Source organism: Anser brachyrhynchus (genome assembly GCF_964034855.1).
Source record: "Anser brachyrhynchus genome assembly, chromosome: 1".
In the NCBI taxonomy this organism is placed as follows: domain Eukaryota; kingdom Metazoa; phylum Chordata; class Aves; order Anseriformes; family Anatidae; genus Anser; species Anser brachyrhynchus.
The window spans coordinates 138733105-138752211 of NC_137694.1; the positions used below are offsets into that span (position 1 = coordinate 138733105).

At 42.6% G+C, this 19107-nt stretch overlaps 1 protein-coding gene across 1 annotated transcript in view; it reads left to right on the forward strand.

Annotated features, from left to right (window-relative positions):
- Positions 1–19107, forward strand: part of ZBED1 (zinc finger BED-type containing 1) — a 211555-nt gene that overhangs the window by 157780 nt on the left and 34668 nt on the right. Inside the window, exon 5 of the mRNA XM_080598418.1 lies at positions 7782–7989. Coding sequence (XP_080454544.1) covers positions 7782–7989 — 208 coding nt within the window. The remainder of the gene's footprint in view (positions 1–7781; positions 7990–19107) is intronic.

Genomic DNA, 19107 nt, shown 5'->3' on the forward strand with positions numbered 1-19107 from the left:
CAGTATGGAGCAGGGAGAAGCCCAGTTTGAAGGCAGATGGGAAAAAAGACCTTCAACTTCCAAGGGAGAGAGATTTATACAAGAAGACAAGGTTTAGAGAACTAAAATAGAAGAGAGGTGGCTGAAGATGTGAGGGTTTAGAGCAGTCATACTGGGATGTTAAATGGGAGAGACAGCAGAAGATTGAGTAAAGAGCTGATGGGGGGAATAGGACAGTCAGCTGGGAACCTTTAGGACGGGGGAAAACTTGGCAGTACATTTGTGTTTTGTGATTGAAAGACTTTCAACAGAATTAAACTATGAATGTAGCATAAATTCTTACTCAATAGCAAGAAATGCATAAGAGAGCAAGCAGTAGGGAGAAAGCTCGGGTTGGTAGTAAGGATGAAGCGAGGCAATTTAATGTCTCAGCTATAGGATAGGTCTCAGTCAGTTTGCAAGTGATTAGACGCCACATAATTCACGAGAACTGATTCCTTATTTTGAGGACTAGAATCTCTGTTGCACACCAACTGATAGAACCTTTTCTTGCAGTATGGGAATTCTTCACTGATCTCTTTTTGTGTGTGTGTGGATTTACTGATGTTTCACAGACAAAAAAACTATTTCCCCCAGCGGGGACATTATTATAATCTCTCTCTTCAGTCTAGCCTCAAACTAGACAAATAGCTTGCAGAAATTAATTCCCATCTACCCCTGTGTCAATGATGATGGAAACTGAACCAAGGATAGGGAAGGTGCTGGGACCCTCCCAGCCCCATAAGAGAACCATATCTTGTAGGATCCAGGCATAAAGGAGCTAGGGTGTCTGGGTAAGAAAATTAGGGACAGCAAATTTACTGTTTGCGGGAAAGAACCGAGGCAGATGAAACTGATATGCATGTCTGGGGCTGAACCTCTCCCCTCCCTCCTGCACATGTACTGTTCCCGATAAGATCGGAGTTGGGTCACCTGGTTTTGGGTATAGGAGAGGGAGGGGAATGCAGGGAGGCTCCTTTTCTGGGAGGAGAGACCAAAGCTGCTGGAGACAGCTCTCCTCTGCAGCCCAGGGCTCAGTATTAAGAGGCTGTTTATCAAACCTGCTTCCATGGTGTTCAGTCCTCTCTGGGGAAGGTCTACACAGGGGACACTGTCCCACCCCGGATGCTATACAGATATCCTTGCATCTCTCTGAGGGTCAAATCCACTGACGTGGTCTCTAAGTGCCATCTAGGTTTGCCATTTTGCCATAGCATAAAATTCCTTGCTTTCCTTCTGCTTGCTCCAAGTTTTCTTTAGAAAACTGGACATATGTACACACACACATATATACATATACACAGAGCTCCAGGATACTAGGAAGTGCAATAATGAAAACTGCCTACACAAGACCCTCCACACTAGAACCACATCACTAGGGAGCTGTATCAAGCTTAATTTTTTTTTGTTTTTAAATCTTTGGATTTTTTTTTTTTTTTAAGTTTTCATATACTGTTAATCTGGCTCCTGTGTGTGTGTGGTCCTGTCTAGACTCAGAGGGCTTCTGTGAGATACCAGCAGATGTGCTGGGCTCTGTGTTACAGACTTAGTAAGAGTGTTTTTAGCAAGCAGTGTTTTGTAACAGTGCTGTAAATTCAGCTTTCTGCAGCCCAGACAAGGCATAAAAGTCAAAAGCTGTTAGGTCAGTACAGTTGTGTCTCCAGTAAGAGCCTCTGAGGGCAGTTCTTCTAATAAGGCATTGCACCTTCTCGTTGCTCACTAGCCAGGAGGGAACTGCAGGGTGGGCATATTCTGGAATAACTGCACAACTGAACGAGGTGGAACAAACTAGTTGAAGCAGCTATGCAGTTATTAAGATGCTCACTCCGTTATAACTGCTCCTATTTAGGAGAGAAGTGGGCTACGCTATAATATAGCTAGGCAGACCTATTGGTAGATCTTTTGGTGCATGCATGTGCAAAGCAGAGCAATTTGGGATGTCTGCTACGTGGGGTGTGCTGCCCTTTGTGCCAGCACTCGTTGGGGGGGAAAACACAAAGCCTGTATATAGAAAAGGCTTTGCACTTTGATTTGAGTACCCCTCTCTATTTATTTATTCCTTCTGGAACTTTTTTTGGTATGGTATATATCTCTTGCCAACAGCAAAAAATAGGTGAATGTGGTTATATAGGTTCATCTCCTGCTGTGAAGGTATTGTGTATACAACTGAACTCTTGCATTGCCTGCCTATCCTCTGTGTTGCTGGGGATAAAAAGCCAGCACTGCCTCCAAACCTAGCTCCATGAGCCTGCCTGGGAAGGACGGCATTTTGATTATACATCTGGAGCAGAGTTTTTAAATCTTGCCTGTGTTTTCTTTCATTTATTTAAAGTGTTTCAGAGAGAAATACCTTTACAACCTCCAAGTAGCTCACTGTAAATAAATCTAAATGGGAGAAACACTTGTATTTTTAAATGTATAATATAGTTGAAGTATGTTCTGTGCAGCTGCAGGTACAAGAATTACAGAAGTTATTACCCTCATCTGCAGTACAGGCAGGCATGGTACAAATCCTCCTATATAATCCAATAAAAATACGGTATGTGCCTGGCCTGTCATACTTCCATCGCTCATAAACTTTTTAGCTATGTTGTGTGCCATATCAGATTCATTACGCTTTTAAAATCACATAAAAATAGTTCATTGATGGATCCCAAAGAGCTTCATTGGAAACTTTTATAAACAATCATAATAGATGAATGATTACAAAGATAGTTTTCTTGAGGTGTATTCATTCTTTGAGAGAAAAATACCTTCTGTTCTCCACTGCCTACTCATAAGAATAATAATAATAAATAATAAAAAAGATATATTTTTTAATTTGTTATAGCTAATTAAAATGTGTGTAATTTGAACAAATTACAATACATAAATAACTGTGGCACACTGGAATGTATTACTTTGTAATAAGAACAATCACTCAGCGTAGTTGCAAAATCACACATCAATGTGTCATTTAGGCAGTTTTATACATGCACACTGTCAGACTTTTCCCTGAACATTTCAATAACAGCTAATCATTTTCATCTTGCTTATAAATTCATTTTCTAATGCCATGCTGCCATCAGTGACACTTTTTTTGTCTGAAAACAATCTAGATAAATCTGAAGAAAGAGCTATAAGAGAGTTGTATCAGAACGGAGGTGTTTGACGTTAATGGCCTGTATGCTGCCACTTCAAATTTCACATGTGCTCCAAAAAAATGAGGAGACTGACTAATGGTAATTAAAATCAGACAAATATTGGGTAGTATTCCATGCCAGAAGAATCAGCAAAACCATTCTTAGTTTACAGCGAAGAGGTAAGATGAAAAAATAGATATTTTTTAACATATCAAATACTATTGGATTAATTGAAAGAATTAAAAATAGAATCAGCTTTCACTCTCTGAGTTACCCTTCCAGGCCCTTGAGTAAAGGTGATGGTGTTTCTGGATAAAAAGAAATCAATAGCATGCCACTTTTAGTACCTACTGAATGTTAGGGAGTTAATAATTAAAAAAAAAAAAGGTTTTGTTGCTACATTTGCTTTTGTCAGAAAAGCAACTGGGTTCAGTTGCCCGTTGGGTATTGCTTTGCACACTCACTGTCAGGGAATTAAAATGGCTTTTCCTCAACTAAGAGGAGAAAGTGCCTTCAAATTGCGGGGCAACATTTTTTGAAAGCCTTGACATGAACCACTTCAAAGATGAAAGCCTTAAAAAAAATCTCTGTCTTTCAAAAATATTATTGGATTAATAGTATTTGACCAGCTGTTGAAGACAAAAGGGGAATTGTAACAGCAAGAAATCCAAGCAGGGATGATTGTGCTTGCTCAAGGACTCGACCACATTTCTGCTCAGAGGAAGCTCTCGAAGAATGACCAGGACAATTTTAGGGAATGTATTTTAACAGCTGTACATTGCATGAACGTAACTTTTTTCCATCTCATGACCTGATCTCAGGTTTGTTTTCTGCTCCCAGGAAGTGCAGCACAGATGGTGGAAACTAATTGGGGTGGAGGGCAGAGCCTGTATGTGCTCTGGAAATCCCACACCTCTCCAGGGGTTGTGGGGGCAGTTGGTACAACGTAGGCCAGAGGGAGCAGTGACAGCCTGTCCGACTTTGCCTGCTGGTTATGATGCAAAGCTGAAGGGCTGTAGCAGCCATCTAGGGCACTTCTCTTCTCTCTGGACAAATTCCTCTGACTCAGCTGGTAGAAGTGTGTGTGTGTATGGGGAGGCCTACAGCAAGCCCGGCAGCAGCCCAGGCAGATGAAGAAGCAGCAGTTGGGGATCACAATCTGCTTAGCTGTGCAAGGGCTGCTTTATGTTCTTGTTCCTTTCTTGGACTGCCATTTGATCAGTGTTGCTGCAAATATACCTCTTGCAAACTGCTCCCTCCCACCTTTTCCAAGTTTTAGAGCTTTGGAAGGCAGGATGAGCCCTAGAGAGATGCAAATCATTTCCTTGTACCCACCCCTGTGCTCAAAGATGCAGTAATGTTCCCATCTGCCCTCCAACAGCTCATGCCAAACCCCGTCTCTGCTAAAACTCGCAATCTAGCTGACTGAGACTTGGTCTGGGTGCTTGTGGTTTGTTGTCCCTCCCACCCTTTCCCTCTTCTCCATGTCCCAGAAAACAAGAAAGCTCCACGTCACAGCAGAACTTATCTTACATTTCTGTCCATTTGTAATCTTCATGCCAGTGTTTAGTCTGGGCCACTGTTCTGGATGTCATTGTATGCTGCATATGCAGATTATGGAGGAAAATTGAAGTCTTTTTCATTCTCCAGCTATGTGAGCAGTTGCACCACACATCAGAAAAAGTGCTGCCAAGGAAAGAGAATACAACGGGACACCCAGACAGACACCCTCTAATTTGTGTCTTTCCATTATTAAAGATGAGATTTGTCATGCAGAGACACCGTGTCCGGTGACTGGGTTCTGCTGTCATTCTGAGGGACCTGGGAAAGTGACTGTGATGACAGAGATACACCAGTCGGAGCTTGTGTAAAGGCCAGGCGTGTAATCTGAATTGTGTTTCACTCATTCATTTCATCAGCCAGCAGAGTGGAGGAAGGGCTTTGCTCACGTTCAGTCTTAGTTTCTCTGCATGTGAGTGTGCTGTGTTATACCCAAACCTTTTACTTGCTCTCTTACCATTTTGTCTTCTGTCCTCTGTCTTCTCTCCTTCCTTCCCTTTACTCACTCTGCTTTTCCAGTTGTCTTCTGCTCCCTTCCTCACCTACATTTTCTTTTCCATCTGATGTGTTTTACACAATTTCTGTGTCCTTTCAACATTGCTGTTTTCCAACCTTTTATGCTCTTTCATACTTTCTATTCCCAGACTGTATAACACAGCAGTCTCCACAAACAGTACCATGTCTGATCTCCTACGAAATGCCCCGTTTCGCTCTGGACTGTGTTTCCACACGGGGCTAACTATTTTTGATGTCTGTGCCCATTAAGCAGTAGTAAGCCCATCGGTGAATTTCTGGGTGAAGCTATATATGTTAACCATGCTAAAAAGATCATGAAAATGTAACCTGTTCAATCTGAGCAGCAGTAGCAAAGCAGAGCTATCTGATGGCTGGACCCTCCTAAAGAAGGAGAGATGCAGACACACAGCATGTGTAATTTACAGTGGGAGTTTAATGTGCCATCATTGGTCTGATGTCAAGCAATGGAAAGTTAAAGTTTTTAATGGACCCATGAAGTAGTGTGAGGATGAAGCTGAGATCCTTTTATATCCGTATGCAGAGTGGGCCTTTCCGCTGTATCATATTCATGTGTTTTAGAGAGAAGACAACTGGCCTGCAACGTTATCCTCTATGAGCTGCATTTAAATTACAAAGGTCAGGTCCACTTGTATGATAATTAAATTTTAATAAAACAAGAATAATTTATAACATTCGAATCCACATTACAATCAAGTGGGATAGATAACCACCTGTGGTGGTTTTACTCAGGTGGGTGGCCGAGCTCCACCTCAGCCGCTCTCTCACTCCCCCTCCTTGAAGGGGAAGGGGAGCAAATACAATGCAAAGTGCTCAAGGGTTGAGATAAGGACAGGGAGATCACTCAACAGTTATCGTGACAGGCAAAATAGACTCAGCATAGGGAGATAGTAAGATTTACTGCTTATTACTAACAAGCTAGAGAAGTGAGAAACAAAGGAAAGAAAACAAAAACGCCTTCCCTCCATCCGCCCTCTTCCACCTCCTAACCCCGAGCGGCACAGGGGAATGGGGGAATGGGGGAATGGGGGTTGTGGTCAGTCTATAGTACTTCTTCACCGCCGCTCCTTCTCGGTCACTCTCGTCCCCTGTGCTGTGGGGTCCCTCCCACGGGATGCAGTCCTTGCTGAACTGGTCCTGCATCGGCTTCCCACAGGCAGCAGCTCTTCAAGAACTGCTCCAGATATGGGTCCGCACCACGGGGTCCATCCCTCAGGAGCAAACTGCTCCAACCTGGATCCCCCACAGGCAGCAGCTCCTGCCAGGTCACCTGCTCCTGCGTGGTCTCCTCACCACGGGCTGCAGGTCTGGCCCAAAATCTGCTCCTGCGGGGGTCCTCCACAGGCCACAGCCTCCTTCAGTGCAGGTCCACCTGCTCCACCGTAGTCTCCACAGGCTGCAGCGTGGAGATCTGCTCCACCGTGGTACTCCATGGGCTGCAGGGGGACAGCCTGCTTCACCATGGTCCTCTCAGCAGGTCTCAGGGGACTTCTGCTCTGTGCCTGGAGCACCTCTCCCCCTCCTTCTTCACTGACCTTGGCGCCTGCAAGGCTGTTTCTCACTCCTCTCACTCTCCCAGCTGCTGCGAGGCTGCAGGTCTTTTTTTCCCTGTCTTAAATATGCTCTCACAGAGGCGCAAACAACATTGCTTATTGGCCCAGCTGTGGTCAGCAGTGGGTCTCTTATCTAACATGGGGCAGCTTCTAGATTCTCCTCACAGAAGCCACCCCTATGGCCCCCTGCTACCAAAACCTTGCCACGTAAACCCACTACACCACCACACAGCTTCAGTACATGGTATAGTTCGTATGTTAGCACAGGATTCTCTGCAAGATGCTGAAATCAACAGTGTATGTGAGGGATGTGGATGCTTATTTTAGGCAGTGAGCGAGAAAATTGTGGTTTGTAGAAATATATGCAAAAATATTGCCAAAATAAGCAGTCGAAAAGTTGTTTCAATATGCAGTTGGGTAAATATTGGGTAAATTTACTGCATCTTTTCTCACCCACACCAGTGAGATAGAAGTTGCAGATTTCAGACAAAGACTCAACAGATCTTTAAACTTCAGCCAGGGCTCAGCAGAAAGCTATCTGGGAGAAAAGATCTGACACTTAGCCTGGTCTTGCCTCCACTCCTCTGAGCTCTTTGATGGAAGTAGTGTTGTTGGGATCACCCAGTTCCCACATCCTCTTGGTAGATTTACTGTTGTTGTGGATCTGCAGCATTGGATTCTGGCATGGCAGCAGAGGGTTAAATCAGCTTTTAATGTCTTCAGACCACTTTTCACACTTTTCATCTATCCTCACAACCTGGCAGGGAGGGAGAGACAGTCTACCTGTTTTCTGGCTAAAGGAGTGGAAGTGGGGATTTTCACATTTTTCTCGGCAGGAATCAGTCAGTGTCAGCTTTACACTTCACATGCCATCACCAGCCATTCATTGCTCTAAATGCCATGTTTACACTGTGCAGCAGGAGATCCGTGCTCCTTCTATCTCGCTTCTTCTCTGCAATAAATCAACTGGTTTTCCCTCTACTCTCTCCTCCAGCTGGGGTGATGCTGGTCCCTGAAAGGAAGACAGAGGATGGGTTTGAGGAGCACTTCGGCTTGAATTACTTGGGACACTTCCTGTTGACTAACCTCCTCTTGGATACGCTGAAGCAATCAGGAACGCACAGTCACAACGCTAGGATCGTCACTGTCTCATCAGCCACCCATTATGTAGGCAAATTGCACCTGAACGACTTACAAAGCAGGTACTGATCCATTTTGGCTGTTCACTGATCTGCAGTAAGGGTGTGTACTGATTAAATTGTGGGTTTTTTTGATGACTTTTTTTTTTTTTTTAATAATGGTGCTTCTCAGGCAGTTGTTTGGATCTTGAACAAAGCTTGCGGTCTCTTACTCTGAGCCTTGAAAGCCTTGCTTCCTTTCTGATGATCACACCGTGATGGCTGTGGTGCAGTCTGGACTCCTCACTGCTTAATCCGGGAGACTCTGAGCAACTGGGAACTGTTTTAAAATGGAGGGGTGATCGCTAACAGGCTTCACCCTCAACTGAGTGACCTCTTGGGGCATGCAGGCACTGAGGACCTGATCCTTTCATCGACTGGGCACAGTGGATGTCTGTGGATGCCCTCACGGGGCCGCGTGTGCCCGGGGCCCCAGGGGCACATCAGGGATGTTCTCTGAGAGGGCTCTGGCTGGGCTCTGGCAGGGCCGGGCTCAGGCGGGGCCGCCGGGCCATGCCTGCCTGCCTGCTGGCAGCTTCGCCCAGCCCACGCCCTGTCTGCCACTTTTCCCTCTCGGGCAGCCCTGCCAGCTGGCACCAGCTCCATCCTCCCGTCCCTCCGCCTTGTCCCATACCACTTCTGGTCTCTCATTCCCCCTCCTCCACCATGGTCCTTCTCCAGCCTCACCTGCTCTCCTCCCTGGCCCCCACAGGCCAGCCCGGTGAGGCACTGGAAATGCTCGAGCCCAGCTTCTTGCCTGGGTCACCCTCTGTGCTTCCCCGAGGGAATGAAGAATGGGAAGTTCATCGAGATCCCAATGCTTTGCTTGTGGCCCAGCAAGGTCCGCAGGGCTGTGTGGCCATATTCTGCCCGTCCACCATGGGTGGATGTCTGTGGGATGTTTGTAACATGACCAACACATCAAATGCTGTGGTAGCTATCTCTGGTGTCATACAGGATCTGTGTAGATCGTTTAACTAGTTGAGGAACGAGCAGTATAATTTAGATGATAAATTTTAAACTTTCCACGTACAGTTAACAGATGGAAGTGACGCGCTTGCTAGCAGGCTCAAATTGAGTCCCCCTTCTGCTGGCCTTCAAAGAGTTGCTGCTTGCTCAAGGGAAATCAGTGTTTTGCATAATTCCCCTGCAGAAATTTTTGGTCCTTTGACAGGGACTTCAGCAGGTACTTAGAGGCACCTGGCCCGAGGTTTCATTTTGGAACAGAGACTGAAATTAGAGGGCTGGGCTGTTTCCACTGCACACATTTTACATATGAATGCTGCATTAAGCATGCCAAACTTTCTGTTTGACTTCTGATTACATAGTATGGCATCAGTTTTATTACAAACACATTGTTTAAACTCTGCAGGGTAGTAGCAGTTTAATCTCTTGCTTGTAAAACAACCACAGGAAATTATCCTTACTCTTCAGTTGATGTATATATTCATTGTTTCTGATGTGCATGTTGGATGGCACCACACAAGGGGACTAAGGGGAGTGTAATTAGTATTTCTTTGGGGTAAAGAGCGGAATGCAAAATTAAATGTGGCTGTTCTGTGACTCTAGATAACAGTAGTTTCCCGATCATAGCAAAGCTTTGTACTTTGCCTCTTTAGTTTAGGATTGTCCTTATCTGTGATTCATTCTTATTAGCTCATACTATAAAGGAACCAGAAGCATTTCAATTTAAAAAGTTCGGGTTGAGCTTGAATGTGACCAATCTTATGGAAAGAAAAAATATATATGCTGTTGAGACTTACCTGCAGTTTTTTTGTCAAATCCTGCCCTGTTGCATTTCAACTTTATTGGCATAACAGACACAGAATAGGACAGAGTCTGGCTGATTTTATGTGCTCTTTGTCATGTGGATGCTCTGAGTTGCTCAGGGGCAGCAGTGGCAGTGGTACTTGCTCCCCCAGGCATCAGGAACTCCACTGGCTTCCAGAGCGGGCTGTGGACTCTTCTTGGTTCAGGCGGAAGAAGACACTCCTGTTATTTTTTAACCTAGGTGCAGATAAGCCCTGACACGGCTGTATAGTTAGTTGTCTCATAAACGGTGCTGCTAAAATCAGAGATTGCTTGTGTATTCAGGTACATGCCTATAGTGTGAGTAGGTGGTTTAGCAGCACTGGAGAACTGTTGCAGGGTGCCATACACAGGTCTCACTGACACTGTGAAGCCTTGGAGATGCCTTGTGATTCAGAATAGCATTTAAGAGCTCTGATAGATGCAGTAAGGACACCCGAGGCAAGTACTGTGATACAACAGTGGACTGCCTCGGTTTCCTAGTGACAGAATCCCTCATTTTTGTAGCTCTCGTGAATGTGGAATCTTCCTAAAAAAATTGTACTGGCTTTTTCCTTATTTTGAGTTGGCTGTAATTCACTTCACAACTCCGGTTTATGTTCCCTGACTGATGTGTAGTCCTAACCTCACAGGAAGGCAGCCAAATGATTTGGAGCCGTTCATTCACAGTAGAGAAAGGGGGCTGTACTCTGCTGGAGAAGTTACCCGTGGCAGCAGACTGAATTGTTTACCATACTGTTGTCCCATTATTCCTAGATTTTGGTTGGGCTAGTGTCCAAACTGGAGGTGAGTAATGGTAGCAGAGGAGGGATCCATCCATCGAATACAGCAGAGAAGGATAGACAGAAGGATTCTTGAAGGAGAAATGAAGGAGAAAGTAAACTGAGGTGCTTTACCTTGGATTTTCTTTGTGATCATTCTCCCACTCAGGAGAGCCTGGGATGACAGTCACAGTTGTGGCCATCACTCCCAACTTACCTTACTTGCACCTGCTGCTCAGAGTTCTGGTCTGAAGCCAGAAGTCATCCATATCACAGTGACCACAGGGCCACATCACAACAAATACTTGTCAAAAGGTCTTACTAAGAAAAAGCATTAAATGCAGCTTTTGCTACTGTCTTCCATGTTTCCTCTTTGTTTTCTGCCATCTTACTAGTCTGACTTATCCCATGTTTCTCTTTTCAACTTCTTTTTGGTGTGAGTGTTAATTTAAATGTTCCTTGATTTTCCTTGCATGTTCACTTATTTTTCTTCCTCTTTTTCTCTCTCTCTTTGTGCCTGCCTGCTTGACTTCTGTGTTTGCAGTTTCATCTTCACCTCTGTCTTTTCAGATTTTTTTCTCTCCGTTGCCTTTTCCCTCCCTATCTCATCCTTTTTCTCTTTATTTGTGTCTAATTTCTGTGCAACAGTTCATTTGATGCTCTCCATTTCTCTTCTGCTTGCCTTCTCCCCTCAACCCCAGTCCTATTACTCCCCTGTGAGTGTCATTTTCCCTCCTTCCCGCCCATCCTCTTCCCACACACACCAGTAAAAGAGACACAGCATGGGTACATCAAGGCAGGACAGAGCTTGTTCCAAACTGGCAGGGCATAGCTTGTTTCATGTATGTTATTGAAAATGCAAACGCACAAGAGCAATGACTGTTCTCCCGGTTCTTTTGCTGAAGGATATATGAAGAACATCAAACGCCTTTGTGGTCTTTTAGATCCAGACCATTTTCAACAGGAATCACATGAGTCGACAAGGGCATCCCTAAGGCAAATCATTCTCCTTCATCCCTACTTCGAACACTACTGTTTTCAAGGAGGTGAAAGTTTAACAGAAATGCTATCTGCAGGCATTTCAGCAGCGGTGATCTAAGCAACTGCGTGCTGATGGTCGTACACTCTGCACCCCAAAAGTAGAGCAGCATAGCTTTTATCTCCTTTTCTCCTCTTATGCCTGCTTAATATAATACTTTCTAAAGTGAGAGAAGAAAAAAATATGGGCATGACAGAATATGGACATCTGTTTTTGGCAGAAGTTTGAAGAACATTGTGCCATCCCGTCCACTTGAGATGGGCTTGAACAAGGCACTGGAGTTCATGGTGCTCTTACCAGGCTGGGAGGGGGAGGGCACTCTTTCAAGTTCTCCACCTACCAAAGTAAGAAGGAACTTTTGGGAAATGAACAGAAAAAGGCTTTACTCCCTTTCCCAGGCTGTCGGTCGTGCTTGCATATGCTCCCTTTCCCAGGGGTTAGCATCTTTGTGTGTTCTGTCTAGCTTTTTCTCCATGACTAACTATTCCTTTCATCATCCCTTCTTTTTGCATGCCAAATGGGCCCTGTAATGCTGTGAATCACAGATTTATGAACTCCCCAGCCATAGTAACACAGCTCCTTTTCTGGTTCACATCTCCTGTATATTCAGGAACAGTTAGTCACACTTTTTTCTGCTATCTTTCCTCTGCTCTGTTACTGTGAAAGAAACTGACACTTTTTTGTAACTCCGAAGCTGGTACAGTCCCAGATAATTTCTGTGTTTTTTCCCCATAGCCTTGGTGCATGAATCATGTCAGAGACAACAGAGATTTAAGTGACAGAAATTGCAAAAATCCCCAGCTGCCACATGTGTGCTGGTGAAAAATAGGACAAACAGCTCTGTGCAGGACCTGGGAGGGTGCTGGGGAGGCGAGGCAGCTCCAGTTCATCTCCTCGTGTGAGGCGGTTCGTAAGGGTGTCACACAGAAGGTGTCACATGCTGCTGGGAAAATCTGTCCAGCAAAGTGTCTGGAGGCCTCCCGCTCTTAAATAGTGTCCTTCATCTCTTCTTGAGTTAATGTGATGTTGGTAGATAAAGTTGCAACTCAGTTTGGGCAGAAAGCTGAGGATCACATCCCATAAATATTGAAGAGATTTTGGAAATATTGTCTGCAAATAGCAGACACGAGAAGTTAAAATGTCAAATTATTTTGGAAAATATGAATCTATTTTTCAGACCAAAATCATTGATTTCGGGATATTTTATTTCTAATTTGTTTGTAATTATCCTTAACAGTATGCTCTCATTCATATTTTGAAGTATAATGTTGATCAATGTGAAACTGCAAACCTTTAATTTCTAAGTCATCCTGTTAAAGTATGTCCATTTGTTTCAAATGACTTTTTTTTTTTTTTTTTTTAAGATGGCCATTTATTTAGAACAGGTTGTGGTGGTGGTGTGTTTTTTTTTTTGTTTGTTTGTTTCTTTGCTTGTTTGTTTTCCTAAGAATGGTTTAAAGAGACAACATTTTTTTCACAACTCTTTTTGATAACTTCACAGTTGCTTCCTCCTGTGCCTTTTCATGATTGATCCATCACTAGTAGTTTCTTAATTCTTTCTGATTGGAAGAGCTTATGGAATGCACAATATCTTCAATTCATGCAAAAGCAAACGTGAAGCTGATGTAGCACAGGAGCAGCATAGTAGTATTCTTTATTTCCAATTCTTTAAGTAATAAAGAAAAGTTGTAAGAGGAAGTAGGAGTGATTTTAAATATTTCCCTTTTATTCGTTAATTCATTTTAGTCAGTACAGAAGTCTTTCACAGTTACATATAAAGAGCTGTGTTATTGGACTGCTGCTTAATAAAACTCTGAAAACTACAGAAAGTGTAATCATAAAAGATTCTTTCAGACAAGAAGACAGATACATGTTATTGTAGATTTTATTTCATTTGGGGAATATATATTTTTGTTTGAGTGGTATTGTTAAAACAGCTGCCCCACAATGACTTTTATTGCTTTTTCTGGCTCTATTTGCAAGATAAATCACGTTCCCTTGGTGGAAGTCAATACCAACCACAGTGCACTGTTGAATTCAGTTAAAAGTGTTCTTCCTGCTTCAGGTTTCCAGGTCTTCTTGCCTATAATTAGATGATAAGTATTCAAATGCTTAATTCATCCACATGAGGGTATTTCAGTCCTTCTTTGCAGAAATCTTTCTCCGTAAGTGCAAAAGGATTTTCTGTTTTGCCAAATGATTTCTTGCTTTTGCAGCAATTAGCATTAATTGCAAAAATTGACTTGCTGGCCTGGAAAATCAGTGTACCAGTGAAGGCCCATATCTTGAATACTATAAATTAATTAAAACAAGAAAAACAAACAAAAAACAAACGAGCTATTAGATTAGAAGACCAATTTTCTCACCAGTCCAAAGGACAGTGTTTTAGTTCATGTGCAGCAAGCATTTTACCCATATTGCAGGCCATAGGTGATCCCAATACATTCTTGCAACCAGTAATGAAGAAATATTTAAGTTGGGACGTCAGCTTTGGAAAATTTTAATTTTCCATTTATTGGTGTAACTTCATTCCATCTAATTAAATATTTTTATGGTTCATTGGTTTTTGAAGAATAATAACATTGTGTGACTGCTATCACAGAGGTAATGCCAGACTTTGATGTATTCAGGGAAATTAAATGTAGCTACTTTATGTGTCACAATGTTAAACTCCTTGTCTAAAAGGAATTAATGGTTTTAGCAATGCATTGTTAATAATGATTAATGATTTAATAGCGCAAAGTGTTTCTGAACTAGTTCAAAACTTTAATATGTTTGAAGATATTTGATATATGGGTGTTTCTGCTATTCAGCCTCTCCCTCCCTGGTGGGTTAAATGGGTGAAATCGCCTCTCTGCAGCGTACAGGACAAGGATCTCATAGGCATGCTGTTTTCCAAAATGGCAGGACAGTTCAAGGATAATTTGAAAGTTAATGTACTGCACCACTGTGACAGAGAAGGGAAAAGGGACTCGCAGAGAAGACGGAGAGGAGATAGATTGTCACCCTTGGGAGGTGAAGGTTAGTTTAACATCTCCCTGAGAGCAAAACCGCTTAGTAAGGTGGAGTGAACCTTAAAAGCTTTGGGGTTCGGTCTGGGCAATTATTCAATATTTTTTTTAGCATTCCTCTCAATTACTTTAGCTGCCTCCATACTCGCAGTACCTTTTCAATGGTGTTGTCCTTGGAGCTGTGCAGTGTATCTGGGGAAAGCCGACATTAGTGCCTGTAAGTCCCCAGAATAACGTATTAAGGGAAACAGTGAAAATGCTCAGCTTGGCCCCGCCATATCTCCTCTAGGTTCACCTCTGCTATTGCTGCTGGTTCTTCACAACCATATGTCCCTGATATTGCCAGATATGTTAAGGGTTACAAGGTGTAATGGAGGGAGTCAAAGGCAGATTTCTGCCTCTGCAATTAAATATGATGACACTTAACTTTTACTCTTTACTCTGCTCCCCATCTTAAACCTCGTCTTTCAGCAAAGCAGAACTTGCTCTGTCCAAAAGCATCCCGAAACATTAATCGTTTCATTGAACAGTTTTCTGTATAAAGCATGCTTTCTGTGAAAAATAGACATCCTAAATAAGATAAGACATTGTAAAAGCAAAATATTTTAGCCGCCAGGAGTTTTAGCACTGCCATAATGTCTTATAGTCAGCATAGTATCGTTGAGCCTGACTGCAGGCAGCACTATCCCAGCTACCCAAGGAGACAGGCTGGGGTGCCTTTGGCTCCCGGTAGCTTTCTGAGAAGTGCAAGAGCTCTTAACAGCGATGCCACCTGTAATATGTTGCTGCAGAAACGTCTAAATTCAGGTAGGGTGACTTTTGCATGGTGTCTTTTCTGTCATCAGCATGAAGTGGGGGTTCAGTGTCTGAATTGCTACCAAAAATCAGTCTGCCAATGGAGCAGTATCATTTAAATATTTTGTCAGAGTGAGTGCTGGGAGCAGGGAAGCCCTGTGACTGTGTTCTGTGGTTTGGACACAAAACCCCTTGCCATGTTTTGGAAAACCAGACCTGTCTGATTTCATTTACTTCTGGTGTGTTTGCAAGTGGAAGAGATCTCATGCACTCCAGCCCCAAGCCCCTTCTTAGGAAATACGTGGTTTTTGATTAGGGATCTCTGTTCACAGTGTTCCAGGGTAACATAACATTAGGAAATGAAAAGAAAAAAAAATCCCAAACATAGCCAAACAACTCTAAGGCAATATTGTAGAGAAAATGATTGCTGTCACTGTCTAATGCTGGTTATGGGCTGCTTTGGCCCACAGTACATTGTTAGTTCCTTGCAGTTTGAGGGGAGCTTTTCTACAGGTAGTGGAGCTTAAGGGAAACCAAAATGAGGCAGTGAAGAAGGACCATGGCCTAGCAACCTTTATGTAATGGAGAAAAGTGTTTCACAGGGTTGCTTTTACTGTATGCTGAAGTTTTCTTGTTTAGGTTCCTCAAGTAAGGCTCCTCTTTACAGGCTCCTTCCATGCACTTACTTAAGTCCTGCATCTTTTCTGATGACAGCAGGAGGCTGCTGGTGGCAAAAGCAGCAGTTGTTAGATTGTTTCAACAAACAAACAATTATTTGAAATTATTTTTAGGTGCCAGAGTTGATAATATCATGTTCCTTCTGTGATCAGAGAGTGATGGGATAGGAGTTTCTGCACAGCACTTACAGATATCTCAGGGGGGAAAAATGTATTTTGTAATCTGTGTGCACAACCAAGCCATGTTTCCCTGCTAAGACACATCAGTCCTTCAGAGTGTTGAGTGTTTGCATTGCAGAACAAATTCAGTACTTTCTCAAGTCCAAGGTGGATTGGCAAGGTTCAGCCCATTACAAAATGAAACTTTACGTTATCTTCATATACAGACCAACAAATTTCATGCAGTGTACTGAAAATCTGCTAACTACATTTGGTGAACTGTGCTGGATTTGCAATGGCAGCACCTTAGTATGCATAACTAAGCTCTGCTGTTCCTTTTCAGTCCCAGAATGAAAAGCCCAGAATCTACAGCTGGTCTGCAAAAGTCTACACCAGATTTAAGATGATTTTATCTAAACAAAAATAAGATTTGGGATTGTTCAAGTTATTACTGGGCAATTTTATGGCCCTAGGTGCATTGTGATAGGTGCATTGTGATAGAAGCCAAAAAACATAAGACCCCTTGGTACCTTCAACAGAGCTTTTAAAGCTCTGTTGTAGGAGAGTTGGAAAGCTTTCTGCACAAGTGGGTGGAGAGTGCCACGAGCTTGTCTTGATATAATCCAAGAGATCATTTTAAAAAGATGAATCTTCAATAACCTGAGATCCAGATTATCCAAGAGATAATCAAAAGATATGGCAGTGATGTTTCCCTATCACTTGGAAGAGGCATGAGGACACAGAATGTAGGTCTTGGAGCCTTATTCTGTTTCTTAGCTGCAGCAACGCAAAACCTTTCTTGCTTCTATTTATTTATTCATTTGTTTGTTTGGTGGAGATTTTTAATTGAATGAAGGGATACCATTATGTTCAAATACCACTCTGAGCATTAGCCAGTACTTAACACTGCATCATGTAAACTGACAGTAGGAAAATGATTCAGGAGAGGCAATTTATATCATTCTTTATAATGAGATATATTTTCTGAGAACATGGAATTATAATAATGGCAACTTGAACTCATCATCAATATTTAAAATCGACAAACAACAAGAACAAAAAACGCTCTTAAAATTAACACCAATCGTGCATGAACAGAAAAAACAGACTCTTTTTAAGATACTGGTTCTGCTCAGACTTTGAGAAGACCAACCTTTGATTCCATGTTTCGTACATTGGAGAACTGTGTTGAGCACACAGCAATGGAGTTGCACACGGCCAGGCAATCAGTAGGGCTCTCAAAGCTCCATCTCCTGCCATTAGGAGGAGGAATCAGCCAAATGAAAATGATGCATCGATTCCATCTGTGTGATAGTAATGCCTAGGATGACAAGCCCCTGGTTATTTCACCTTTTATAAATATTTGTATAGTAAAGACCTTCCCGGTTCCTTCAATAAATGTTGTCCTTCAAAGACAGTAGTTAATTTGTGTTCTCTGCATTTCCTACATGTGTAAACAAGGAGTTGGCCACTGCACGCTGTGCATTTACACAGCAAAGGGCTGAAATTTGGGCAGCATGGCTTTTTGAAAAAGATAACCCATCTTCCAGTTTGTGGCTCCTGTTGAAATCTGGATTAAGCACAAGACAGGAGTCACCGGCTTGCAGAGAAGTCAGCTACTGCTAATTGAGGCCATCAACAACATTTTTCCTCTTAGAGAGAAAGCATCTTCCATCTTTGAGCTTCGACCCTTATGCTTATCCTCTAACTTTAAGGAGAAAAATGCTGTTTTACCACTGAAAGGCTTCAGAAAAAGCCCAGTGTTGGCCAGAGCTGTGGGTGAGCAGAGTGTAGCACCGAGTAGCTCACTGCAGGGAGAGGGGGAAGCTCTGAGAAGTGGTTGCTCCTTCCTGGTCAGAAGTGAAAGGGCAACCCTGGCTGCTATAAAAGTGCAGACTGTCTCTGGCTGTTTCAGTAATCCCACCGCGACCAGCTAGGACATGAAGGGTGTGCTTTTCAGCTTGTGTGGAACAGCTAATTTCATCTACCAGCCTTGTGTTCTTCCTTTCCAGCATGTCCGTCACAGGCTCATCAGGTGCTTCAGGGGGCCCTAATGCGTGAGTCTGCATTCACTCAAACTACAGCTGCTGGTGTATTCGAGTTCAAATACATGCGGGAATGCTAAGGCTGCCTTTACGGTTATATGCATACATAATTATAAGTATTTAAAAATATAAATCTTTCTTTAAAAAGGTTTCAAATCAAGTCTATGAAAGAAACGTGCATGAAGTGTAGTTGCTCAATGAACACCCAAAATATCCGGACAAGAATATGAAAGGGGTAACTCTACAGCAACCTATAGAAATAGTTGCAATTGGTAACATGACAATTATTGCACAAAACATAAATCTAACAAAATCTGAATAAGTAGGCATGTGAACACTGTAGATTTTAGTTCTGTTTTATTAATTCATATGCTCGTTTCTTTCAATTTGTAAGATACCTTTTTTTGGTGGTAATAATTGTATTCTAATTTCTCCAACTCTCTTTTTTCTCCATTTCTCTGTTTTCCTTTTTTTATACTGAGGGTAAATCACAGTTGATGACACTCAGCAAATGTGTTCCTGGGATAAATATATATAGTACTGTCACGAAGTCTGCTTAAATCTAATAAGCAATATTTAGGACTCAGGCTTTGGTTTATCATTAAAAAAAGAGAGAAATAACTGCTTATGATAACCAGAAAATACATAGCTATATTCTGCCATATATTTCTGTAGCTGCTTTAAAATAAACTGCAAAATGTATCAAAAATTTTGCACTGCATTCCCTGGAGAAAGAAAATTTAAGACTGTGAAAGCTTCATGAGTGTTTAATAATAGTCTTTTATATTCTTTACTAAGCAGCGGTGATGATGTATTGCAAGATTAATACATAAATCATTAAGAGAC